This window comes from Simochromis diagramma, unplaced genomic scaffold, assembly GCF_900408965.1.
Source record: "Simochromis diagramma unplaced genomic scaffold, fSimDia1.1 OVJJ01000131.1, whole genome shotgun sequence".
Lineage (NCBI taxonomy): Eukaryota > Metazoa > Chordata > Actinopteri > Cichliformes > Cichlidae > Simochromis > Simochromis diagramma.
In genome coordinates this window covers 11,252,142-11,279,612 of record NW_024387200.1, presented here as the reverse complement: position 1 = coordinate 11,279,612, position 27,471 = coordinate 11,252,142, and the positions used below count along the sequence as shown (strand labels likewise).

General features: G+C 40.3%; 3 protein-coding genes across 6 annotated transcripts; 1 reads left to right on the top strand and 2 right to left on the bottom strand.

Annotated features, from left to right (window-relative positions):
* Positions 1-6,214: 6,214 nt before the first annotated feature.
* LOC120745565 lies at positions 6,215-27,116 on the bottom strand. 4 transcript variants are annotated; one of them, XR_005698658.1, is made up of 5 exons: positions 26,563-27,116; positions 12,280-13,326; positions 8,728-11,805; positions 8,493-8,607; positions 6,215-7,313 (listed from the first exon to the last, which is right to left on the bottom strand). XR_005698658.1 is itself a non-coding variant. In XM_040050553.1 (5 exons), exons 2-5 carry the CDS (start codon positions 12,809-12,811, stop codon positions 7,274-7,276), a joined length of 3,711 nt encoding a protein of 1,236 aa, XP_039906487.1. In that variant the 5' UTR covers positions 12,812-13,326; positions 26,059-27,105; the 3' UTR covers positions 6,215-7,273. The 4 variants fall into 4 exon arrangements, 3 of the variants coding, with proteins under 3 accessions (XP_039906487.1, XP_039906486.1, XP_039906485.1); XM_040050553.1 differs by having other exon boundaries at positions 8,547-8,607; positions 26,059-27,105; XM_040050552.1 differs by having other exon boundaries at positions 8,547-8,607; positions 26,452-27,105.
* LOC120745577 lies at positions 13,692-16,023 on the top strand. Its single transcript, XM_040050571.1, has 2 exons — positions 13,692-14,177; positions 14,702-16,023. Exons 1-2 carry the CDS (start codon positions 13,793-13,795, stop codon positions 15,742-15,744), a joined length of 1,428 nt encoding a protein of 475 aa, XP_039906505.1. The 5' UTR covers positions 13,692-13,792; the 3' UTR covers positions 15,745-16,023.
* On the bottom strand, positions 15,978-18,577 carry LOC120745574. The gene is made up of 2 exons (XM_040050569.1): positions 17,988-18,577; positions 15,978-17,420 (listed from the first exon to the last, which is right to left on the bottom strand). Exons 1-2 carry the CDS (start codon positions 18,420-18,422, stop codon positions 16,305-16,307), a joined length of 1,551 nt encoding a protein of 516 aa, XP_039906503.1. The 5' UTR covers positions 18,423-18,577; the 3' UTR covers positions 15,978-16,304.
* Positions 27,117-27,471: the final 355 nt, after the last annotated feature.

Below are 27,471 nucleotides of genomic sequence, written 5' to 3'. Positions count from 1 at the left end.
TCCGCTATCAGTCATCATAATTTTACCTTCTCTGTGCAAGTCTGCAAATTTCTTTATTAAATCATAAGATTCTTAAATTCATCAAGTCTCTCTGTGCCTGGGTTCTCGTCACAAAACATGACATCACTGTTTTGTACATTTAAACACAATTTAATCCCACATTTGTGAAAGAAAAACAAAACACTTTTTTTGAAAAGTCTGTAACAAAACCATCAAATCTGATAAAGGTTATTTAAATGCTGCAAAAGAAGAATGGATTGGAATAAAAAAATACACATCCTGACCTGAATTAGTGGAGGAGAATAATGAACGATGCTCACAGTGAGTAAAAAGTAAACTGAGTGCATTTTTGGATACATACAAAAACACTCCCAAAACAGCATAAATTATTACAAAATATTAATTAAAAAAAAACTATAAAAATGGAGGCAACTTTGCCTGTGGTAGAATGTCTACAATGTATGAAAAAATCTTTACTGCAGATACTAATTTTACTAATTTAATAATACTAATTTTGTGTTGTCATCAAGGACTCCAGTCACCCCAGCCATAAACTGTTCAGACTACTTCCATCAGGAGGTTCTGCAGCATCCGGTCCCGAACCAGCAGACTGAGAGACAGCTTCTTCCACCAGGCCATCAGACTGCTGAACACGTCATAGACACCTCACCTGCACTACTGGAACTTCAACATTATGCACTCCATACTGTACAGTAATGCCACTGTTTTGCACATATTCAACTCTGTATATTTTTATATATTTTATTTATTGTTGACTCTATTTAATTTGTAAAATATGTGTGTACACACACACACACACACGTAGAAAAACATTTAGTATACACATCCAGAAATTATTTTTTTTTTGCATATATTGTACATATATTTATTAGTTTCAGATTTAGCCATTCGTATATTTTGCCTGTTTATGTTATTGTATTTTGCACAACTCTGTTGCTTGTGAAGCTTGCACACAAGAATTTCACTCGCATGTGCTGTACCAATGTACCTGCACATGTGATGTGACAATAAAAGTGATTTGATTTTGATTTGATTGTAAGATTTATGAGTTTCATGCTTTCATAGTGGTACTTGGGAGAGCTTGACATTTTCTCAGGTGGTCCACACTGTAAAAAATGTGAGAAACACTGATAAGTGTGTGTGTGCTTTTGGAAAACATTTAAAGCTGCTGTACAGAATCTTTGAAACAAGCTTAAAACATTTTTAGAAACAGAGCATCTGCTTCTCTTTACAGCTCCTCACTCCACCAGGGCTGTTTGGCACTGATAGTGTGCAAATGTGATGTACGTACTGCAGCAGTCATACAGACAACTGGACGGTCCAAAAGTTGGCCGACCTATTACTGGCTGAGGTTTTAGCAGAGTTGTGGCTGAACCACATAAAAATATATCATTAATTTTAATCTCCCCAATCAATTACTACAATGTTATGTTGGAATGTTGTTAAAGAGGGTCAAAATGTTTCAACCCAGTTTGTTTTGCAGATTATGTTTAGCAGCTTTAATATAGGGAGGACACAACTTCCACACTGAGTAAAATCAGGTTTTTCCTCTTTGTCAGTTTAACAGTTTCTGTTGTGCCTGTCACTGTTCCCTGTCTGTTTGCTTACCTGGTTCTTCCTGACCTTGTACTTTCTCCTCACGTTCCCTCTTTCCTCTCTCCCTCTTTGGACTGACAATCATACACAAATACAGTGGGGCAAAAAAGTATTTAGTCAGCCACCGATTGTGCAAGTTCCCCCACTTAAAATGATGACAGAGGTCAGTAATTTGCACCAGAGGTACACTTCAACTGTGAGAGACAGAATGTGAAAAAAAAATCCATGAATCCACATGGTAGGATTTGTAAAGAATTTATTCGTAAATCAGGGTGGAAAATAAGTATTTGGTCACCTCAAACAAGGAAAATCTCTGGCTCTCACAGACCTGTAACATCTTCTGTAAGAAGCTTTTCTGTCCCCCACTTGTTACCTGTATGAATGGCACCTGTTTGAACTCATCATCTGTATAAAAGACACCTGTCCACAGCCTCAAACAGTCAGACTCCAAACTCCGCCATGGCCAAGACCAAAGAGCTTTCGAAGGACACCAGGAAAAGTATTGTAGACCTGCACCAGACTGGGAAGAGTGAATCTACAATAGGCAAGCAGCTTGGTGTGAAAAAATCAACTGTGGGAGCAATCATCAGAAAATGGAAGACATACAAGACCACTGATAATCTCCCTCGATCTGGGGCTCCACGCAAGATCTCATCCCGTGGGGTCAAAATGATCATGAGAACGGTGAGCAAAGATCCCAGAACCACACGGGGGGACCTGGTGAATGACCTGCAGAGAGCTGGGACCAAAGTAACAAAGGTCACCATCAGTAACACACTACAACGGCAGGGAATCAAATCCCGCAGTGCCAGACGTGTTCCGCTGCTGAAGCCAGTGCATGTCCAGGCCCGTCTGAAGTTTGCCAGAGAGCACATGGATGATACAGCAGAGGATTGGGAGAATGTCATGTGGTCAGATGAAACCAAAGTAGAACTTTTTGGTATAAACTCAACTCGTCGTGTTTGGAGGAAGAAGAATACTGAGTTGCATCCCAAGAACACCATACCTACTGTGAAGCATGGGGGTGGAAACATCATGCTATGGGGCTGTTTTTCTGCCAAGGGGACAGGACGACTGATCCGTGTTAAGGACAGAATGAATGGGGCCATGTATCGTGAGATTTTGAGCCAAAACCTCCTTCCATCAGTGAGAACTTTGAAGATGAAACGAGGCTGGGTCTTCCAACATGACAATGATCCAAAACACACCGCCCGGGCAACAAAGGAGTGGCTCCGTAAGAAGCATTTGAAAGTCCTGGAGTGGCCTAGCCAGTCTCCAGACCTCAACCCCATAGAAAATCTGTGGCGGGAGTTGAAAGTCCGTGTTGCTCGGCGACAGCCCCAAAACATCACTGCTCTCGAGAAGATCTGCATGGAGGAATGGGCCAAAATACCAGCTACTGTGTGTGCAAACCTGGTAAAGACCTATAGTAGACGTTTGACCTCTGTTATTGCCAACAAAGGTTATGTTACAAAGTATTGAGTTGTATTTTTGTTATTGACCAAATACTTATTTTCCACCCTGATTTACGAATAAATTCTTTACAAATCCTACCATGTGGATTCATGGATTTTTTTTTCACATTCTGTCCCTCACAGTTGAAGTGTACCTCTGGTGCAAATTACTGACCTCTGTCATCATTTTAGGTGGGGGAACTTGCACAATCGGTGGCTGACTAAATACTTTTTTGCCCCACTGTAGATTGTATTCAATTAGATGAAAAATTACATTAATATGAAAAAATTATATTAAGATCACTAACAAAAAGTCCTCTCTCAGTGTACTTTCAACCAAAAGGCAAATAACCAAACCACACGAACATCTAATAAAAGATATAAACATTGAAACACTGATCCAACATTATTCTTGATTGACGGATCATTTGATTTTACACTTTTACCTGAATGTGGCTCCTTTTTTTTGAAAAAACTTCCTTATATCCATTATGAACCTGGATGTCTCTCTGTACACACACACACACACACACACACTCAACACTGCAGGTTACCTGGTGTAATGTTTTTCAGCTAAAAAGAAACATGGTCTGATAACTACCTAACTATATAAAGAGTAACTGAAGGTTAAATGCAGCTAATATGTCCTGTTTTAAGCCAGACACTCACACCTCCGCTGCGCTGCATCTCAGCCACTAGAGCGCTAGAGTCACAGTAGGGGAGAGGTGAGCTGGAACAAACCATTTTGGATTTCTATACTTTTGTTGTTAAAATGTTACGTCCCTCACACCAAAAAGCATAAATATAAAAAATGAAATCTCCAAGAATATCACAAAAATAGCATTGAGGGGGTGTTACAGTGAAAAAAAAAGCAACCAAATTTTAATCTGAAGATGCTGAATTTTAGTAAAAACAATGCTCTGTAGGTTGATGCCGTCGTTACAGACAAAGCAGATGTTTAAAGCCTTTGGATGTTATAATCTATCCAAAGGTTCTTTGCAATTTTACATTGATAAACATTATCCTTAACATATTTGGTCCACATAAAGTACCATGGCCATCACACTGTCATTTATAATTGTTTAAATAACTCGTGTCTTAAGTCCTTCCATCACACAGAAAATAAAAAAAGCCACGTGGTTCACTTTTACATCACAAAATGTTAGAAATATAAGCCGTTCATAACAACCTGAAAGGCTGGGAGTTTAAAATGCAAACCATTCGAAGCAGAAGTAGAAGACATTTCCGAAAGAACGCAAAAGCATTGACATATATCTTTCCTTCCTATTATAGCCCGACGGGCAGGGCAGAGATAGATTTTGGTAGCCCGACTGGAAAAATCGCTAGCCCCGGGACGTCGGGCTAGCGATTTTGCGAGCCCTGCATCTTTTCCTTCCCTTCGCCTCTCTATTAATGTGCTTGGAGACAGAGCTCTGTGAATAGCCAGCCTCTTTTGCAACGACCTTTTGTGTCTTGCCATCCTTGTGCAAGGTGTCAATGGTCGTCTTTTGGACAACTATCTTCCCCATGATTGTGTAGCCTACAGAACTAGACTGAGATACAATCTAAAGGCTTCTGCAAGTGTTTTGAGTTAATAAGCTGATTCAATATTGAACCTTTTCAGTCATTCAATAATTTAATTCATAAAGGCACTAGAGAAAATGTATTTATATTCACCTTACAGTTTTACGGGTCAGGGTCACACATAACACAAAGCATTATGCAGGAAGTAATAAATGTTTTCATGCAGCAACAGTTGTTGTACAACCGTTTTTAGTTTTCTAATAAAGTTTTATTATTATGTTATCCATCCATTCACTTCCGCTTATCCTTTTCAGGGTCGCGGGGGGCGCTGGAGCCTATCCCAGCTGTTATAGGGCGAGAGGCGGGGTACACCCTGGACAGGTCGCCAGTCCGTCGCAGGGCCAACACACAGGGACAGACAACCATTCACACTCACACCTAGTGGCAATTTGGATTAAACAATTAACCTATCCCCACAAGCTGCATGTCTTTGGACGGTGGGAGGAAGCCAGAGTACCCGGAGGGAACCCACGCAGACACGGGGAGAACATGCAAACTCCACACAGAAAGACCTAATGGTAGAATTGAACTCAGGACCTTCTTGCTGTGCGGCAACAGTGCTAACCACTGTGCCATTATTATTTTACACATTGATAAATTGATCATCTAACTATGATGCACAATTCTATAATTCATAATCTTAGTTATACATTTGCAGTATTTAACTTAATTTTTTGCACACCTCAAGGTCTTCTCAACCTTCAGACACTTGTCAGAGATCCCAAATAGGGATGAGAAATAGGGAGAGAACTGGAAAGTACCAAATTTTCTGAATCCGGCAGGGCAAGAAGGTCACCATTTGGGCAACTCGGTATGCTTCTCAGAAAATTGGACAGCCTTAACATATTTTGTCTATGCTTTTGAGTTTAGTTAAAATGTATTTCGAGGAACTATTTTTCTGCAAATTTGAAGTTGCATGTCCAATGTTCATTTAGTTTGGTTTTGACTGAAGTAGCAATAGTCTACAGCTTCAGTTTTTGCTTTTCTCCAGAGGTTCTACAGTTGGGTCAAAGTTTATTGCAGTTCTACGAAAAAGTGCCCACAGGGTGTAGACAAATAAAGCATTATATTTACCACATAACCTGGTCATGTGCAGGTTACGGTGCAAGTTTTGATTTTCCGATGCTGACGGTGGATCAAGGAGACCAGCGCACAGGCTGCAGGCCCGGACGTACTGTCTACATTGGCTGTCTCTCACCCTTTACCCTCCCCTGTTGCTTGTCATGTGCTTCTTTGGTGTATTAAGAGTTTTTTCATGTGCAGAGGTGTTTTTCTCTGTTCTCAAACTGATCTCCCTGTTGGAGCTCAGTCTGGGGGGAGTTATTTTTTTCTCCTTATCTTTCCTCATGTGGTGCATTTTCCATTGTTGTACCTCTCTGACCTGTCTTCCCCTTGTGATGTTTTTGTGTAATGTATGTATAGTCGGAGGGTAAGATGGCACCGCGTGCAATAGGTCGGCAGCCTTAACATGAAATTTCTCACTCGTGGGACTAATAAAGGTATCTTATCTTAAAATAGGCTGGAACCGCTTCCTTTGCACCTGTCGTTTTTATTTTTTCTCCTTCTGGACTTGACAACTGGCCTGCAGAATATGACCTCAAATTACATTACAGCAAAGCACAGACATGGAAACATGCTTTGGGGCTGTTTTCCTGTCTATCGCTATGTCCATGTCTATGGATTTTACATCTGTATTCTCTGCGATTATGCAAAGAATCTGCTATATTTTTCAGATATCCCCTCTCACTATTAAAATAAAACCACAATAAAAATAAGAGACTTTTCAGTTCTTTGTACGTGAGCAAACTAACAAATTCAGCAACAGATCAAGTACTTATTTCCCCAACCACAGGTGAGCAATACATGATGAAATAACAATCCCACAAATAACAGCGCCCATGTTTTTCTAGCAGAACATTGTAACAACTTTTATTCATTTCACCTGTCAGCGGTTTGAAACCTTCTGATGGGTTTAGGACTCACACAGGCACTGGGGAACATCACTTAAACAGAGTGAGCATAATACTGCATTTAAAATCCTGTGAAACAGACATTCAAACAATTGTGAATCTATTAGCACTTCTTGTAATAAGGCTTTTTTTTTTTCTAATATGCAGCTATTTTAAGTGGTGCATAGAATTTTCTGAGTAAGAAAAAAAAGCTTATAAATGAATAGATAAAAAAATTCAACAAACTATTTACAAAGTTTCAAGTATGAACAGTATTCAGAGCAAATACAGTAAACAGCTGCATGTTGGGTTTTCATACAGGCACTTCTGTTTCCAAAGAAAACAAAGAATAATGTTTGTATACTGCTCAGAAAATACGGGAACAAGTCAGTGTTTGCTTAGAATTAGAATGGACCCATCAAAACATTGATGACTTTAGTTTCCATCCCATTTCCAACTTTCATTTTCAAGATTGTCTGGTGTGCAACTTCAGTGTTCCTGTATTTTTTGAGTGTATATAATATAGCAAGTACAACACATAAAATGCTGAACATCTTATAGTTTTATATGTAACGTCACGTTGTTTTACACAAGTGCTTTATTAAATCAAACACAGAACCAGTCATAACAAAAACAACAGAATGCCTCTTTGGCAGAGCGTTTTTCCCTTCAGTGGTGAGGTCTTGGAGAGCTGAACCTTTTCCTTGGTCTGCACACAGTGAAACACAGGACACACCTCAGAAAACCTGGTCATACTGTACACTGCATTTCTTTGACTTTGAAAACAAAACAGCAAGTTATCAATGACTCTTTACTCAAGCTCTGTTGTGAAGCCTCAAGTGAAGCATATTCACGTGATATCTTAGCTATTTAAAACCAGACATAACAAGCCCAGACCACAATTTTCACATTATATTTGACATGGCCTCATTCAACCTGTAAACTGACCAATACTAGTGATTTTACATGGACATTAAATTTGTTAAATAAACCCTTTGGACTTGAGCATGAGTTAAAAAAGCAGATTCAAATTCAGCAGCAGATCAAATACTCAGAGTCCGGAGCCAAGGCAGTTTTCCCACATGTCGAAACAACTACAAGTTAGGGCTGTTCGATGTAACGATATATATCGGATGACGATATAAAAACGTCTATCGTTTCATTTTACGCAATCGTTTGTTTCGTGGTGTCGCAAAATAAACGGTTTACAGCGATATTTTTTCATTATCATTATTATGGTCCCTGTAGTGGCTATATTAATTAGTTAAAGTTCTCTCTTTCTCTTATATTTAATATAACCACACTACGGACGGACAAGCATTTGTTTTTATGCGTTGTCGTTAGCAACAACAACGGTAAAACCACCGCGTGTCCGCTTGTTCCACATAAACCTTTCACAATAAAGCTCAAGATCCTGTTGAGACTTTTCAAAATAAACTGAATCACGTGAAAGAGCAGATTATTTACGGATGAGAAGCAAAAAAGAGCCGCCAGGTGCTAAAAAATAAACCTTAGACTCAAACGTCAGAACAGGCTTCTCCCCGCAGCACGCCGTGTAATAAATACTCACAAAGAAAACGGCGCCGTTACAACTTATGTCTAAAAATCTATCGTTTCATGCATCGGTTAAAACACTCGACTCAGCTACACGACGCGCAGCTGGAAACACTTCACGCAAGTCGAGCTGCCCGAGATTCACAGAATTTACAGAAAATGTTACATTTTTGTGATTTATATCGTTATCGGACGATAGATGTCTTAATATCGGGATATTAAGACATCTATATATATGAGATTTTGGTCATATCGCACAGCCCTACACAGTTACTTCTCTCTGCTGGCCAAAGGAAAGTTAGAGGGATCTCCGTATTGGTTTTACTGCTCATACCTGGAGGCTTGACCAATCTTTTATATGCAGTCGATATTAAATGTTGAGCATCACCTTTTGTCGGCCATGACGCTCGTTTCATTCTTCCACTTGTAGCCTTGGCTCAGAGGAAATCCTACATTTAGAAACATGCAGTCAAGATCAAACACATTTAAAATAACAATTTGGAACTTGACTATTATTAATATATGAATCAAATCAATTAAAACATTTTAGAGACTTCAAAAGTACACACTTTGCACTAATGAAGCGTCCTGATGTCTGGCCTTCGTTATCTGTATGGCTTCATCCTTGGGCCTCTTCATCAGAGGAGGTACAGACTCATAGGAGCTGTGTCTCCGTTTGTGTGGCTTGTCACATTGACTTGGTCCAGCTCTGGCTTCTCTTAGCGACTCGTAATTGTTCCTTGGTCTCAGGTTACTCTCCAGACTACTCTTTCGGTCTCTCCTGGTTGGGACAAAGCTCTTTCGCCAGTCACTGAACACTTGTTCCTTTGCTGATGACTGCATGGATGTGGAAGATGACGGGCCCTTTGTAGGAGTGCGAGACTGATGTAATGTTGAAGAGTTTCTGTCAGAGTGAGATCGCTGTAGTTTGGATGAGGACGAGCAGTGCCTGGAACTAGATGAGCTATGCGCAGACCTAGACAACGGTTCTGTATGGTGTGCATCACTTATAGGCTTTGGGTTGGATACAAGCTTTCCTTTAGCCCCTTGTTGTTTCTTCTTTTTAGAGTCAGTCTTGCTGGTTTCTGTGGGGGTCTCTGGAGTTGCCTGGGATTCATTTTTGCCTCGCCTTTGGACTGTAGACTGTTTTAGAAGTTTAAGGGAATCACTAGATGAAGAAGACTTCTGAACAACAAAGCGAGGAATCACGGGAGTCATAGTGGAGTCATCCTCGCTATCAGAACAGGATGGACTAGTTTGTGCATAAATTAAGGTATCATCGCTGTCCTCAGTTTGAGATGAGAGAACTCTAGTCTTTCTCTTCTGCTTCTTCAGGTCTTGTTTAACCTTCCTGTCCATTGTTTTTGATGTCATATGTTCACTGGCCTTTTGTTCAACATGCTGATGGCAAATGGAGCCCATTCCCTTGTCCGCAGACTGGGGGTTCTTGTGTTGGTAGTTCATGAACGGTGGACTGGTTTGTATATAAATCAAGGTATCATCGCTGTCCTCCGTTTCTGACGAGAGAACTCTAGTCTCTCTTTCCTTGTTGTTAAGGTGTTTTTCTACTTCTCTTTGGACCATTTCTGAGGTTTGCCTTTGTGCCTTTTGTTGAACGTGGTGATAGTGAGCTTTAGTGATGTCTACCTCCGTGTCCACAGACTGCTTCTCACAGCGGTTCTTTGATGATAAATTGATTTGGGTGTTTTGGCTGACATGAAGACTATTTTGTGCATAATCACGATGTTGTTCCATGATTTTTGAAGTAGTCTGTCTGTTGTCGTTTTGTTGAACACGCTCAGGACGCACTTTAACTTTAATCAGTTTTCTCTTCTTTATACTATCTGATTGGCTAAAGGTTACATCCTGTTTCTTTTCTTTTATCTGTGTTTGCTGACGTTTGGACTGATGCTGTGACTTTGGTGAATCTGCACAAGGCATACTCGGCTTTCTGCTGTTTGCTTTAGGACTTCCCTTCTTTTCAATATCCCTCACTTGTTCTCCACATGAAGTACTGCCTCCACTCATTGACTCAGAGAATGCACCTTTCCTCTTTACCCGTCTGCTGCTTTGTTTTTCTTCATCATCACTGTCAAATATTACTATAACAGCAGGATCATCTGAAATGCTTCGTGCTTTTCTACCATGGTGAGATCCAGTATTATTACACTTTTCTGTCCTTTGTGAAAGGTCAGGGTTCCCACTCTGGATCACTTCGTCACAACATCTGGATAAATCTATAGATGTACGTCCATTGGTTTGACAGTTTCCTTCCACAGTTTCAGGAGAAGGTTTCTTCAGTTGATTAAGGCTGGCAGCTCCACTGTTCTCTGTGCGCGTAGAGAATAATCTCTTTGTTTTTGTCTCTGGACAGCTTTGGACACCTTCATCCTCGGTGTCAGAATCAAGGTTGATGATGTCATCCTTTTCTGAAGACTTGCTTCTGTTCCCCGTTTGACTTGGTTGTAAGTTTGCCATCTCATGGTCTTCATTTTCTTTTACAGAACCAGAGTCATTTTTCTCTGCTGACGCAGGCGCTGACAGGTTATTTAACCACTGTTTGGACACGGTCAGATAGTTACGTCCTGAATCAGCAGAGTAATCGGAACTATCGTCAGTTTCACAACTGTCATCAGGAGCACTATGTGACTCCCTATTTTGTGGTCTCTGAGCTTTAGTCTCAGTTGTGCCCCAGGAAGAAGGCACCATGAAGGACTGTTGCATTGTCTCTCTAGATTGTATGACTTTTGCTAGATGAGAAGGTGTTTCAAAAACCTCCATCATAGAAAAAGCAGAAGCTGGCACATGGTTTGGAACAGATCCGGGTACCTCACAGACAGCTGGATTTGTGTCACTTTGTTTTACCTGGTCTTCATGCTCACCATCATGCTGTGAAACAGTTTCTGGGTCAGCCTGACCTTCATCTGCTGGTTCCCATTTAACATCTAATACGCTAATAGGCATAACAAGCCAATCATCGTCCTCATCAGTCTCCTCTTGATCTTGTGCGTCAGAAAGGGGGCTCAAAGAGCAGCTTGCTTGCCAATCTAAATGTTTCTCACCGTCACATTTAGGACATAAGAAACGTTCAAACCCATCCTCAGTTTCAACAAAACATGGACAAGAGCAATCTTGTGCTATGCCAAGTGTTTGGTTCTTTGGAAGCTCGGCCTGACTCTGCACACGTCCAAACTGCATATTACTGGCTTCAGACACGTCACATGAAGGTGAAGGCATCTCCTCGTCATTATTATCAACTTCTGGATTCTCATCTTCACTTATATCTTCATATGAAGGGTCCTCAAACCTTACTTCCTCTTGGTTTGTGTTTAAAAGGTGCATGTCTGGCTTTGATGAACCCTGTTCATATTCTGGATCATTTCTAACTGCAGCAGAGAATGTATCTGCACCTTCAGGTCTAGATGGAGGTGTCTGTTTGTTTACATTTTGATCTTGATCTCCAGTGCCTTCGGTTTCTTTGAGTCTCTCACGCTCTCCTTGTGAGGAACTGCAGCTGACCGTTAATCCTGGGTACTTTTCAGTCTCTTCTGACACGGTGACTCCAGAAACTGCTGTCACAGTCACTGGACTCTCTGCTTCATTATTTATGCAAGTGGGAGCAATGTCCAAGACGACACGTTGATAATCTGTGGATGTAAAGAGATGAAAGTTACCCATGAAATGTCTTGATGCATGCTCAATCACACAGATAAGTAAATCCCTAAAAGTTGATTCTGTCCATCGGGACGTAGCGTTTTCAGTGGGAGAAACGTTTCATCCAACTGACTTCTTCAGTCTGAGCTGACTGCAGGTTTCCCCAATCTTATAAACAGTACATTTGCATAATGACTGACACTAGCAGCACCGAAGGAACAATGGGCTAGGGGGTCAGTTCCTTGATCATTAAGATTGGGGAAACCTGCAGTCAGCTCAGACTGAAGAAGCCAGTTGGATGAAACGTTTCTCCCACTGAAAATGCTACGTCCAGATGGACAGAATCCACTTTTGGGGGTTTGCCATGAAACAAGGTCATGTTTTCATACTGGTAAAATTTACACTGGAATACTTCTCAACATTTTTATGAACATGTCTTGAGCTGTCAACAGCAGAGTTTAGTGTACCTGCTACATGTTTCTCTGATGCAGATATATCACATTTCTCTTGAGACGTGGGAGAGAACTCAGCTCCTTTGCTTTCCTTCACTTCATCTTCTTGTCCAGTTGCAGTAGTGCACTGCTCAGTAAGAACAGGGCTGAAACTTTGCCGCTCGGTAGAATATAGTAACGCAACCTCTTTCTCGATAAAGTCTAATATTTCATCATCTGTGATCCGTTTGGTTTTTTCAGCTTCCAAGACTTCACCTTCAGCTGGCTGATCCCTGAGAGAAGAAGGGGAGAGCTTCTGAAAAGGGGTGGAAACATTTCCTTCTGAATGATCTAGGATTTGTTCCTTCTGCTCACAAACTCGGGGGAGGAAACTTCCCACTTCCTGATTCTCGAAACATTTTTCCTCTGAAAAATCATCAACATTAGGTTCAATCTTGGAAGATTTGAAATTAGCAGATTCCTTTTTTGGAGAGATGCAAAATAATGGGGATGATGTGGAGGCGTTGTTCTCAGGTACAGAAGAAGACTGATCTTGTAAAGAAAACATTTGGGCTCTCTCTCTATGAAGTGGAGCAGCCCTTGCTTCAGCCCAGCATTGTATATTAGAAACTTTTAGGAAAAGTCTCAGTTAAAAATTCCACAAGCTGTCCACTTTTGTTAGAAGGCTGTCTTATGAAGTTCTCAAGAGAGGATATTCCTTTGTGTTAAACAAGGACATGTGCTGATGAACTCAAGCCAGTATTTCTTTTTGTTTGATTGTCACTGCTATACACACTAAATGCAAAATCCTTGGGTTTGGGGTGCTGTAATTCAGTGCACAATTGTGATTTTTGTAGACAGTGGATTCCATGGAATTTTGGTGGGATTGTGCACTGCTTTCTTGACAGCAAGTCACTTCTGATTTTTCAAGATGCAGAAAGGCTACCCTGATTTGAGTTCCAATTGTCAGGAGAACCAGGCTGTCCTGAGGTCCTGAGACTTCCTTGACTGTTGGAACATTCAGAAAGTATTGCCTGAAGAGCAGTCTTTCAAACGATGACTTCAGTTAAGTAGTCCCCTTGTCTAGGAAACAAGACAAATAAATGAAAGTGAAAATTAAAAATCTGCATATATTTAACAATAGACCATTTTTAAAAAACATTTTTGATCTATGAAGCTGAAATTTTACAGCAATCATGATACATGTCCAAACTGTACACCATAAAATTAAATCAGAAATGACTGAGCAGAAGGTCCACAACGTTCTGACTAGTGCTGGGCAATATGGCCTAAAATCCATATCGCGATATAATTTGAAGCACGTGCGGTAACGATATATATCACGATATATTCTTTTCTTCTGTATAACGTATTTTCCACACTATCCACAGGTTTCTGTAAGAGCGTACGTAGGCTGCCATGACAGACCACTACTTCCGTTCTCCGGTTTTATACTTCCGGTTACTCAAAGCGAGACCCCGCGTTCAGTCGTTGCTAACAACAAAATCAGTTACTTTGTGCGGTAATAAGTGGCTTTACCTGTTCGAAGATGAGCTCGGGTTCAACGTGTGCTGTCGTCGGCTGCCACAATAATTCAAGAAAACTGAAAAACGCATTAGAAACATTTTGCCTTGAGCATCAACAACTTAGAAAGGCCTGTCCGTGCCCACCGCCCTACGCACTGCATTCTATGCCGCGGAAGGAGGATCGGAAACTAGCGTGGCTGGCAGCTTTAAGACTCAAACACCCTCCAAAGAGAGTTTATGTTTGCTCCTTTCATTTCATCGATAAAAAGCCCACAGAGCTACACCCCGACCCGGAGCTTTATCTGGGCTATGACCGACCCCCACCGAAGAAAAGAAGAAAGCTCACTCGGACCACTTTGAGTGTGACAGCTTCCAGTAATACGAACAAAAACACAGAATCTGTACCCGGTAAGTGAAAGTGTAAATGTGGTTTGCCACCGTTTCGCATTTTAAACACGCAATTCTTTAATTTTACTAAATAATAGCCTATGGTGAATGGCGTTCGTATCAGCACTAGCTGGTTATTAGCAGCAAAGTCTCAATTTTAACGAAAGTTTATAATAATAATAATAATGCCAAAAGATTAGCTCCAAGGGCTGTAAAGGTCTTAGGTTTGTGTTTATAAAGAACATGTTTTTTCAAGTCGAGAAAACTCAAGTAAAAACGTTAAAGGCAACCTTTGCAAAATACCAACAGTTGTGACTTTTTTTTTAGAATGTAAAATAAAATCTAATCACAGTAATTGAATGAAATTGTGACAAATTTTTAGGGGACTTAGGAACATTTTATGTTGACATTTATGATTTTGCATTTGTGTGAAAAAATGTAGAATGAGAAATTTCACTCAAAAATGTAATAAGCTAAGTGACACTTTAGTTTCTCTTATGCTAACAGTTTGACTGTACATCTGATCATATTTTTGTCTTATTCAGACTCCACAGTGTTACGTTCAGTGGAATTAGACCAGGCCAGCATCTCCACACAACCCCCTGAGCCACATCTGCACTCAGTCCACACACAGTGGGAGGATCCTTCGCAACAAGACCATCAATACTGCAACAGGTCTCGCAGAAAAGATGTGCAGGATAAGATGACTCAGTGTGATGAAGTTGCATATTTCATTCTTCAAAATGATGCAGACGCTTTGCTGTACACTGGGATAGACTTAGAAACATTTAACACACTTGTGTCGACACTGGAAGGATATGACAACAATGAATTTACCATGCCTGTCCGAGATCAAGTCCTCATGACACTTATGAAATTAAAGAGTAACCGTGTAATAGGTGACCTAAGCCGCCAGTTTCATATATCACAAAGCATGGCCAGCAAGATCATCTCACACTGGTTAGACAAGCTGGAGGAAGTTCTCCGACCATTAATTCCATGGCTGCCAAAAGAAACTATTCAAGCAACTATGCCTGAAGCCTTCAAGAAGAACTTTCCAAATACTACCTGCATTATAGACTGCAGTGAGACCCTTTTACAGAAACCCAGAAATCTGGGCTCAAGAGGGGAATCATACAGCCATTATTATTCACACAACACAGTCAAATATTTGGTTGCTGTTGCACCATGTGGACTAATCATGTTTGTGTCTGCGGCATATGGCGGCCGATGTAGTGACAAATTTATCACAATGGACTCTGGAATATTAACATACCTAAAACCTGGTGATGAAGTCATGGCAGATAGAGGTTTTACAATTAAAGACTTACTCTTTGAGAGAAAAGTTAGATTAGTAATACCCGCTTTCACAAAAAAACGTAGACCGCTAACTGAGGAACAGGTAACATACACACGTCGGATTGCAAATGTAAGAATCCATGTTGAAAGAGCAATCAGACGCTTGAAAGTCTACAAAATACTTTCACAAATTGTTCCTATAAGCATGGCTCCTAAAGTAGACAAGATACTGAGAATATGTGCTGCTCTAGTGAACTTAAGAGAGGATCTCATTCGTGATACACAATAATTGTGTATGTTATGAACAATTGTGGACTTGGGGATATTAAGATGGGTACTCTGGACATAAAGTTGTGTAGTGTAATGTAATTATTTTAAAATTTGATGTACATATATGTAGAGAGTAAATAATTCCAGGTCTCACTTTTATATCTTGTGTTCTAGAAGAAAGGTTATGTGATGTGACACAGTGTGTGCATATATATATATATATATATATATATAGCAATCAATCAATTGAACAATTATTACTTTTTTATTCAACCACAATGTGATAAATTTCTTAAATGAATGAAATGAAAAATGTTTTTCTCAAATCTACAATAATTAGTTGTGCATTCTTGACATTTTTTTGTGTTGGAAGATTACAGAAATACAGAACTATTCACAACATTTAATGTTGTCAGTTTGTCATTCATTTCCCACCATATCTTGCAACTACGTACATTTTAGTTGTATTGAAATATTTAACAGATTTCATATTGAATGTCTCCTTTCATTCACAAGACAGAGACCAAACTCTGCAGACATGTTGGTGTCTGACTGTCCCATTTATAGTTGTAACATGCATTAAACCTTGCCCATTATCTTCAAGTATCTCTCATTTAACTGAAACCGTCCTGCTGCATATTCCTCTACAAGTCGAGGTAAGAAATATGAGAAGTAAAATCCTCTCAAGCGTTTTACTTGTTCCTTTACAAATGCTTCATCATATTGCACTGTAAATGAAACATGCTCAGTAGGTGTCCAGATCACAAGTGTGGCAGTCTTGAGCCCTGTGCAAAACATTGTAAGTTGCACTTGCATGTAATAGCCTCTGCTGCCAGTTTTCTGCAGCTGCAGTTCCTCATCTACCAGTTTGATATCGCTGCATTTCTGGGTAAGCTGCTCCGTGAGTGAAGGATAAGTTGGCACAGGACATTTTATTTCTAGAAGCACATCTGAGTCAATGACCCCGTCAGGACTCGCAGAGAGCCATGGCTCCTGGATGCTGATAACACTACCCATGTGAAGGATGTTCATACCCTGTTCTTTCAGCTGATGACAAGCTCTAACTTCATTTTCTTTACCATAGTTTGTTTCATAATTCCCACGAAAGGAAGGGTACATGTGCTCAGATAAAAATTTGTCATTTTTTGTGGTGGCACGTACTGGAACTTTTTTAGCAGAGCTTGCTGTAAGTCTGATTTTCCTGCAGTTGTGCCACAAATCAGATGCACTTTGCTCTTTTGTTTCTTCTTGTAATTGTTCTGCTTGCTCTTCAGAAACTTGAATATATGCCTGGTAGAATGCCCTGCATGGATTACAGCTTAGTTTGTAACTGTGTGCTTGGTGTGGCTGAAAAAATTGCTCATCAACTTTACTGTTGCGGTGAGGACCTGCAGATGGCGAGGCATTGTAACACTTTCCAATTAATGTGTTCTTGAGGAGGAAAAGTGGCTTCACTGGTGCTTTGCTAACACTGTCAATAAAGTCTTGATGTGTAAGGTGATATGGTGTGTTAGGGAGAGATTGTGTCACTGCAGTCCGGGAGTTCACATCATACTGCTGCTCTGCCCTGTGATGTCTGAAGTTTATCTGGCTTAGACGTTTAGGTTCAAGGTTCTTTGCTGTCCCTGCATTCCACCTGCGCTGCTCGTCTGTACACGCAAGCCCTGTCTTTCCACTGATCGCAGCATTCTGCACCTGTAACAAACATTAATAGTTTTTTCTCACTGTCAATAGTAGATTTAACATAATGAGGAAGTTTACACTAACAAAAGCAGTACACGGTTGGTGTCCTGCATGTTATAGATATGACCCTGGGTCAATACACCTGAATCATATCCAAAACAGATATAAACACTGGCAAAGTCACCCATATTATCCATTTCATATTAATAGTCAGTTACTGATGCAGAAATATACACCCACAGTCTAAGTTTTTTCAAAGTAGTGTGTGTGTGTACAAATATACATATATATAAACAAACATGTATTATACTACCCTGTGTCACTTCTTATAACTATAGTTTTTCTTGTCTTGTAAATTTGACCTTAATGTGCAGTCTTTTATTTTTTTTTAATATTTTATCTTCATGTGATTGTACAGCATACAGCCCAAAGTTAACAAGTGGCTTTCACATGTAAACAGTGCTCCACGTAATACTTGGCTAGATGGCAGTAGCGTGACTCCTTAATCACAGCCTTTGACCAGTCCAGTGTTTCTGTTTCAGTGATTTAAACATTGTGATATCCAGATAAGTGATATACCTTCCACAGAATAGCAGCCGCATGACTACATGATCTCCCTAATCCGGCGATACAGGAACAGCCGACTGTCTCCACTACTCCACTTTCTCTTAGCATTGCCCATGCTAAGTGTTTCGCTTGATTAATACTCTGGCTCGGCTCTACAGCTGCTTTAAGAAAAATAAAGTCGCCTTGTTTGTTGAGCAGTACTTGATCAATTTTGTTGCTGTGCAGGTAATTATACGCCTCGCTGCTCTTGTAATTACGTAATTCCTCGCCATCAACGCCTTCGGAAAATACAAGGTAATTAATAATGTCGATGTAGCTAACATCGGGCCATAGTTTCATGTCATCTACCCACTCCGTGAGAAGTGACGGGTGAGGCACTGCAACTGAACTGTCCTCGCTGCTTTTTAAAACATCTCTACTGTGTATCCACCTTCGATGTGTTGCCATTTACTCCAGGTAAAAGAAACTGCAGTGAGAGAAATCTTTATCAACAGTGAAGGTGTAACCCCGCAACTGTCAACAACAGCGCAAGCGGAAGTAAAAAACCGGCTTCCGCTATGAATCGGGGTAATGGCGCGAAATCAGAAATACTGTGGATAAGGCGCACTTAAAATCCTTTAATTTTCTCAAAAATCGAGTGTGCCTTATGTATGAATTCTGGTTGTGCTTACTGACCTCGAACCGATTTTGGTGTGCAGAAATCTGTTAAAAATGTTTTGATGGATTGTCAGAGCATTACGGCTGCCGTAGTGAGGAGCTTCGCGGAGTAATCTAGGTCCAAAACTCCGTCTTCTTCAGGTCCCAAAGTCAAACGAAAACTAAGAGTTAAAAACGGTCTAAATTCTTTCATCTTTAATTAAATCATCTGGTGTAACAATTAAGTTTAACATCCAGGCATCCATGAAAACAGAATTTATTAAATTTAACGGAGTTAGAAGTTAACAGGAAGTTAGCTCGCTAGTTTCCACCTAAACATGACATACCATGTTCTGACAGAGATTTTTGAAACTAATTCAAACGTACAGCTCTGCTGCCACTTCCAACATAAATGAAGACAGAAAACTAAACAGCAGTGGCGTTTGCAGGGTTACTGAAGTTGGACTACCTGGTATATAATGTTGTGCTACGTGATTGCTAGCGACACAGCTATGTTAGCATAACATTAGCACAGTGAAGCTGGAGGATGAACGCCAACTTTTTTTCCACTCGATAAAAGTTAACGTGACGGATTCTGGTGGTCAAGGACAAATGTAATCGCATAGCAGGATGCTGTACACGGGCCAAACTTCAGTCAGGAGAACAACTGAGATCATTCATCCACAATACGAGGTTAGTTATTAATATACTGCAACAACATGGGAACAGAGCAGCTGCGAGAGAATTCAACAGTAATGAATCAATGTTACGGAAGTGGAGGAAGCGCAGTTTTCAGCTTTCCCCATATTTCAGAAGTGCTTCATCTCTTTGCTATGACTGTCGCCCGCCATCATTTGCAGATGATAATGGTTGTAGCCGCTGCAATGCTTTCGACCAAAACAGGCGCAGCTTGATGACATCATCAACATGCGCTATCGCGATAGAGCGGTATAGTCAAAATCTCTATCACCCACCCCTAGCACAGACAAACCCTTTAACCCTGCATTCATCGTGTTCAGTGTGTACACCTACGATACAGGAGGCAGAGCACTTTGTGCAGAGCGGATAAACTTGGAATCCTGGGACGTTTTCCAGCGGCAGCGAGCAAAGCACAGCACAAGCACGCCAGCGAGGAGTCCTCGTGCCTGCTGACATACCTTCGCACAAGTTTTGAAACTAAAACTACAGTCACCCTAAGTTCAAGCATGCAACGAAAACATTCTGTGCAGTTCAATGAACGTTATGACACAAGTTTCCCTCCAAGCCGTTGAGTAAGTCATTCCATTCAACAGCTCTGGGGACCTTGGAAGGAAAGCAGTGTTGTGGAAACAAAGCAATCTGGTACATAACCTCTTTTTCATTAGTACCTACTTGCATCATCTCGCCACAATTTGCCACAATATTTAGAGTCAGACTGTGTGCCCCCGATTGGCTGATCAGTGGCGTCATTCAATGAGTCATGAGAAAGTCTTACTTATGCAAATCAAAACTGCCAGTTTTGAAACCTGGCAATGAGGGAAAATGGCTACAAAAAAAGCAAAAAAACAAAACACAAAACAACGACATGGTCCCCCGAGTCTGACAAACAGCCATAGATCAAGCACCGGGTATATCGTTGCCTCGACGTCCACCTTTGTTGTAGGGTTCATGTCACATACTAATTACGTCATTGGACACTTGGCCGCATTGCTATAACAACAAACATGCATGTTAGGTGATTGTAATGGAAAACCAGTCGATCTGAGTTTAGTCATGGCGAGCTGATCTTAATAAGTACTAATGAAAAAAGTAGCTATAGAGCGGGCACAAAAAAACGACGTACAAGCAGAGCGCAGCAGCCAGCGCAGAGCATGCCGTGTCTTATGTGAAAGGGCCTTCAGAATTCTCAGACGATGCTATAATTCCTCCCTGCCTAAGGATAGAAACTAAAACTTTATTAAAAAATATTATAAAGACACTGAGATACTTTACTAACGCTAAACCTCCCAGAAACTCTCTGGAACTATCTGTGGTGGTCATACTGACGAATTTCCTGCAACAACAGCAGTAATGGCAAGAGAAACTAATTTTGGACAAAGTTGTTAATTCTGATGTACTTTCAATTTTATAAAATAAAGATAACCAAAATTTTACAAAAAGGTATTTAAGGTTCAGTTTTAAGGTTTTGTTAGCTTAAAAATGTTGATTATTCAGGGCTCGCAAAATTTCAAAATCCCTGGTAGCCCTTCGGGCAGGGACTCTTCAGTTTTTGGTAGCCCAAAATAAATTTAAGTAGCCCGAATAAAAAAAAAAAAAAAAAGAGCAATTTTTTGATTGATGTTTTGTTTCCTGTTTTGTTTCCGTTACAATATTATACATTAAAGTATAATATTGTAATGGAAACAAAACATTAATGAAAAAATTGTTGAAACACAAATTACAACATTGTATAAAAATTACAATCATCAACTCAAATACTTGGTTCTAATTGAACAGAAATTTCTATGAACTTGTAAGACCTGTGTAGGACATGAATCAGTCTGTGTCAGATCCTGAATCTGAAATTTCCACTGAAGTCACGGGTAAGAGGCAAGTGGAACCAAGATTGAGGCCATTTGCTTTTTGAAGTTTGCAAAGACTGCTAAATTGTGCCAGTGGTAGTTCACTCTTTGCAACATAGTAGCTGTTTTAAACAGATTTTTCATTTTTATTTTTAGTATGTTATTTGCAATTGGTGTTTGTTCTGGGAAAGATATTGCAGACTGAGCAATAATGCATTTCTTGCATTTCTCATGGGTTCTAATGGGGGCCTTTCTTAAAATGACTGGTCCCAGTAACAAAGGCGCTTGTCGACTCAGAAATCGAGGGAAAACCAACAACACACCCGGCAGAACATTATGTTATTTACACGGGTGCACATAAGTGGTCCGCATTAGGGCTGGGACAACGCGTCGACGTAATCGATTACGTCGACGTAATCGATTACGTCGACGCAAAAAATACGTCGACGTAAAAAAAATCTGCGTTGATGTGTCGTCACTTTCAAAAAAAAGACATGGCGGCAGCGAGTAGCGGAATCATGAGTGAGGCAGTTGCAGTCAACTTAAATCACTCCACCCGAACACGCAGTTCTACAGTATGGGGATATTTTAACAGAAAAGGAAGTGATTCAGTCGTTTGCCGGCTTTGTGAGATGGAAATGGCCTATCATAAAAGCACGACGGCTATGCACCAGCACTTCAAACGACTGCATCCAGGAGCAGCTTCTGCAAAGGACAAACCACCGTAAGTTTTCAACTTTTTTACTAACGCTAGTTTTTACCCGTTAATTCATCCAGACCCCCCCCCCCAGTTTGCCAGAGAGCACATGGATGATACAGCAGAGGATTGGGAGAACGTCATGTGGTCAGATGAAACCAAAGTAGAACTTTTTGGTATAAACTCAACTCGTCGTGTTTGGAGGAAGAAGAATACTGAGTTGCATCCCAAGAACACCATACCTACTGTGAAGCATGGGGGTGGAAACATCATGCTATGGGGCTGTTTTTCTGCCAAGGGGACAGGACGACTGATCCGTGTTAAGGACAGAATGAATGGGGCCATGTATCGTGAGATTTTGAGCCAAAACCTCCTTCCATCAGTGAGAACTTTGAAGATGAAACGAGGCTGGGTCTTCCAACATGACAATGATCCAAAACACACCGCCCGGGCAACAAAGGAGTGGCTCCGTAAGAAGCATTTGAAAGTCCTGGAGTGGCCTAGCCAGTCTCCAGACCTCAACCCCATAGAAAATCTGTGGCGGGAGTTGAAAGTCCGTGTTGCTCGGCGACAGCCCCAAAACATCACTGCTCTCGAGAAGATCTGCATGGAGGAATGGGCCAAAATACCAGCTACTGTGTGTGCAAACCTGGTAAAGACCTATAGTAAACGTTTGACCTCTGTTATTGCCAACAAAGGTTATGTTACAAAGTATTGAGTTGTATTTTTGTTATTGACCAAATACTTATTTTCCACCCTGATTTACGAATAAATTCTTTACAAATCCTACCATGTGGATTCATGGATTTTTTTTTCACATTCTGTCTCTCACAGTTGAAGTGTACCTCTGGTGCAAATTACTGACCTCTGTCATCATTTTAAGTGGGGGAACTTGCACAATCGGTGGCTGACTAAATACTTTTTTGCCCCACTGTATGTTCAACATTGGGGATTATTATTAACCTCTTACTGTTATGCTATGAAAGCACATGGGATAACTGTGTGTATGTATATGTGTGAGATAGAAATATATATATATAAACCAGATCCTTATCAAACTATTTTGATATTATGCTTTCCATATAATTATTTAGTAATTATTCGAATTCATATGTGTGCTGTGTGTGATTTATGATTTCAGGAATAAACAGAAAAGTCTGGAGGACTACTGTCAGAGAAGAAGTACACCATGCACCCCCCAGGAGGTGGCTGTACTTACTGAGTGCGTCTTATCTATGATTTTAAAAGACAAGAGACCACTTGCTGTGGGTGAGGGATTCAAAGAAATGCTGACCACTTTCCAACCAGGTTACACTCTGCCGTCTAAGCGTCATTTTACAAGCATGATGGAGAGAAAGTATGAAACTTCAGTGGAGAAACTAAGGAATGAACTAAAAAAAGCCACATCCAAAATCTCTCTTATCACTGACGCTTGGACAAGTCTGGTCACAGAGTCCTACTTAGGGGTAACTTGTCATTTCATTATTTGTTCAAAGACGCCATTGCTGCTGTTTGTATATAATTAATTTTTTGCTATGATTTCCTTTGTTATATTTGTTTTGCAAAACATTTAATTTTTTTGTTAAAAACAGAAGATTGTAGTACAATGTTATTGTGGATTTTGTTTTGTGAATGAAGAGCACTTTTTGGCAGAAAGCAAAGTGAATGTCACATTTTGTTTGTTTAAAGACACCATTATTGCTATTTATTTGAAATGTTTTGTTAACTTTTCCTCAATTTTATATATGTTTGCACATTTCATTTCTTGTTAAATGCTATCTCTATTGTATTGATTGTACGACCTCTACAACTTTATTTTGCAATTTTTTTTTTAATTAAAAGGTCTTCAAATGAATAAATTTGTGTTTTTCATTTATATACATAAATTAGTAAATGTGAAATTGCTATACAAGTCAAATAATGGGCAAAAAAAAATCGTTAATCGAATCGAATCGAATCGGATTGAAAAATGAATCGTTAGATTAATCGATGCATCGAAAAATGAATCGCTAGATTCATCGATTAGGAAAATAATCGTTTTGCCCAGCCCTACCTCTCACATGTTTAAGCTTGCTGCGGGAGATTTCACTTGTCATGTTTGCATAGTAAGCTAATGATTGATAAGACGACGTCAGAGGAATTGGTGCGCAAATTATCATCACTCACCAATCAGCGCTGTCGCTCTCTATACACAGTTCGCGCGATTGCAAAGTGAAAGCAAAAAACAAGCGCAAATTCAAACGCGATTTCAATATGTCACATATTGACAGTGGCTCACCGATGCCAATGACATAATTACCCAGCTACATTTCCGAAAGAACGCAAAAGCATTGACATATATTTTTCCTTCCTATGATAGCCTGATGGGCAGGGCAGGGCCCGACTGGAAAAATCGCTAGCCCCAGGACGTCGGGCTAGCGATTTTGCGAGCCCTGTTATTTCATTACAGACTAATAGTAAATATATATTCAAATTCATGAATCTGCAAAGGATGCAACAAACAACAGCTAACCCATCTAAGTAATTTAACTACAGTAGAACAACAAAGTTATGGAAAAGTTCAAAATTAACTTCAGATAATGTGTGGTATTTATTAAACTAAGATGGATCGAAGACAATCACCAGGACACTGTACAGGAAGAGACTGAGAATGCAGAGCAAGAAAAACTACACTTCTGCAGAAGAAACACCTTCAAGCCAGACTAAAGTATGCTAAGGACAACTTGGGAGAAAGATTCTACACACTGGTAGCACTTCCTTTCTCACATGAGATGAAACTAGAGCTCTTTGGACATGGAGACAGTGCTCATGTTTAAGAAGGGAGAGGCATACAACCCAAAGGCAGTTGGTAGAGATGTGGAATGAGTACCAAAAGGATCAAAGCAAAAATGCTGCACAAGATGATTCTGAATTAGCACTCTGCAGGCACCAACCGCTTTGAGTGGTAGAGACTGACGCTACAACCACACTAGCCTGGATAAATGTGAAAACGGCGTTTTCGCCTCCGCGTCCACACTAGCATTTTCAGTCGTTTTCACGAAGTTGAAACGGCTGAAAACGCTTACGTTCCAGTCCTGCGCATGCGTGAAACGCAAGAAGATTCGACCTGCCTCATTTCCGTCTGCTGTTTATTTACTTGTTGAAATGTGGCGGAAAAATGTAGAGGAAAAGCAGCGAGCTTTTTAAATGGACTAACAATGAGGTGGAGTTGTTGCTGCGAGTAACACAAAAGTACAAAGTTGCAAAAGCGATTGAGAATTAAAGAATTTGAAGAAAAGCTATCGGGAGCATGTACAGACTGATATTATGAACAAGCGTACAACAACAAAAGTCAGTCACATTTATTTATATAGCACATTGCTCCTGACTCAAGTGCTGCAGCAAGCAGTCAGAACAAGCAGTAAAGCAGTACAAGAACAAGTAGTCAGAACTCATTCTGCTTTAAAAGCCAAGGAATAAATGTGGGTTTTCAAACATGTTTTGAAAGTGCCTAATGTTGGGGAGGTCCTGATGTGAAGAGGCAGTTTGTTTCACAGTTTAGGAGCAGTCACAGCAAAGGCCGACCTCCTCTGTGCTTTGGCAGTCTGCAGATGATATTGAAAGATCTACCAGTTCAAAAGATCAGAAAGGTATGAGGGTGCTAACCAATGTAGCTGCAGTCAGCTAACAGACGACAGACTGACACGTATTACAAAAGTCGAGGAAAGATAAAATGAAAGCATGGATCGCTCTCCAAGTCTCTGAAACAGAGGAATGCTTTCAATCTACTTGCAAAAGTAAAGCCAAAGACAGTAGATTTGATTACAGCCTCAAAGATTTTTAAAAAAGTAGCACAGCCAGTGGCCGTAGTTACAATTTTCAATGTTTAACACTATGTCTGTGAAGATTCTCAGTCATCCAGGTCATTGTAGTCAAACACTGTTTCTCTTAGGCCTTCTATACGTTATAACTTCCCTCTCCTCCGCAGCTGGAGCAAGAGCCGTCCACTGACCAGCACAGACTTCCTACACTGCCTCCATCTGACAGCAGAGGAACAATACAGCGAACGCGCCCCCGCAGCTCTGCCATCAAAACACCAGTAAAACAACAGGGGCAGCAGGCAACAGAGCTAACTAGCAGTAGCTATCTAGCCCAATTCAGCATAGGTGTTCTTTATCGAGGTGAAGAGTGCAAGAACTGAGGGATGATGCCACGAGCGGGAGCCACATACGTCATCGTAGCTGTGGGGTTTCAGCCAGGGCACCCGGAAGCGTGATCCCATATGGAGTGGGTCGACTGAAGGGGAACCATGAGTACGTTGGGGAACCATTTCAGTTAAACTGGTTACCAGGAACGCAGCTCTTGACTTCCGCATTTCAGATTAAGAATATGTCACATGCTCAAGAACAAAGACTTTGGCTCAACCTACCTACGCTAACGGGGCTGTGTGATTCGTTAACGTCCCGTTATATTTTTAACTGACACTAGCTTCTTCTTCTTTTTAAAGAAAACGCGCTAGTCACGCTGCGTCACATGCAAACAGAGGCGTGTTATGTATTTTGAACGGTAATTAAAAGGTTATAAAAAACAAACACGTCGAGGTGCTCATGTCACTCATCCTTACCGCGTTTTTCACAATGCAATTCTCATCGTCTTTGAAGCGTGCACACAAAACAATGCAACGGCTGAAAGATCAAATTCAATGATGATGCTTGCTACCAGCAAACTTACGTACCACAGTAAATAAATTCTTATATCTTGGTCCCGCTGAACTTTCTTCTTCCGTTTCTTTTCGTTTTCTTCGGACGTTAATGGCGAGTGGAGAACCGACTGACATGCGCATTAGCGCCACCTACGGGAAGGGCGTGTGGATGGAGTACAGCGTGCGGTGGGGAATATAACTAATTCTCGTCTCTCTTCCACATACTTTGTGCAATTGGTCCATACATGTTTAACGCTTTCTGGTGTATTACGTTAAAGACAGAGACCTGTTGGGTGTTTTGCTTTTTTATGGAGTACATGGTTTAATCCTATATGTTCTCTTTTCAAGGGAGTAATAAGCATCGTGTTCTTTGAGTTCCTGCCTTATTATATTCAACTCCTTTTGGATATTGTTAGTTACATACACCAGTAATTTTCCATATATGATTCTAAATGATATTTTATCCTCAGCGCTGCTTTTTAACTCCCTATTATTTTAATGAAATGTGCATTTGCATCTCTACCTTTCCGTTCCCTTTAACTGTACATGAGCAATAATTTGGGTAAATTACATTTCTGAAACCCTGTTGTGGAATTCCAAAAGCATGTGAAAGATGTGATAATAATAATAATATTCAGTCTACATGATAATTTTCCAGACTGATTGAAATGTGCTGAAAAGCTATATGTATGATGGAACTTTGATTTTGGTTACTTTCTTTGACCTACTGCAGTGCAAACATTATTCCCATTACTTTAATGCTGTATCCTGAAAAAAGATCTGTTCTATTCTTCACTGCTACATATTGAGGGATATAAAAAGCAGTACTTCCAGTACTCATCAGTAAATATATATTTTCTTTGAATTGCTGTTGATCTTTATACTCTTGTATTAAACCCCGATTCTTTTGTCCCCATGACAGAAGAAACACAACATAATTCC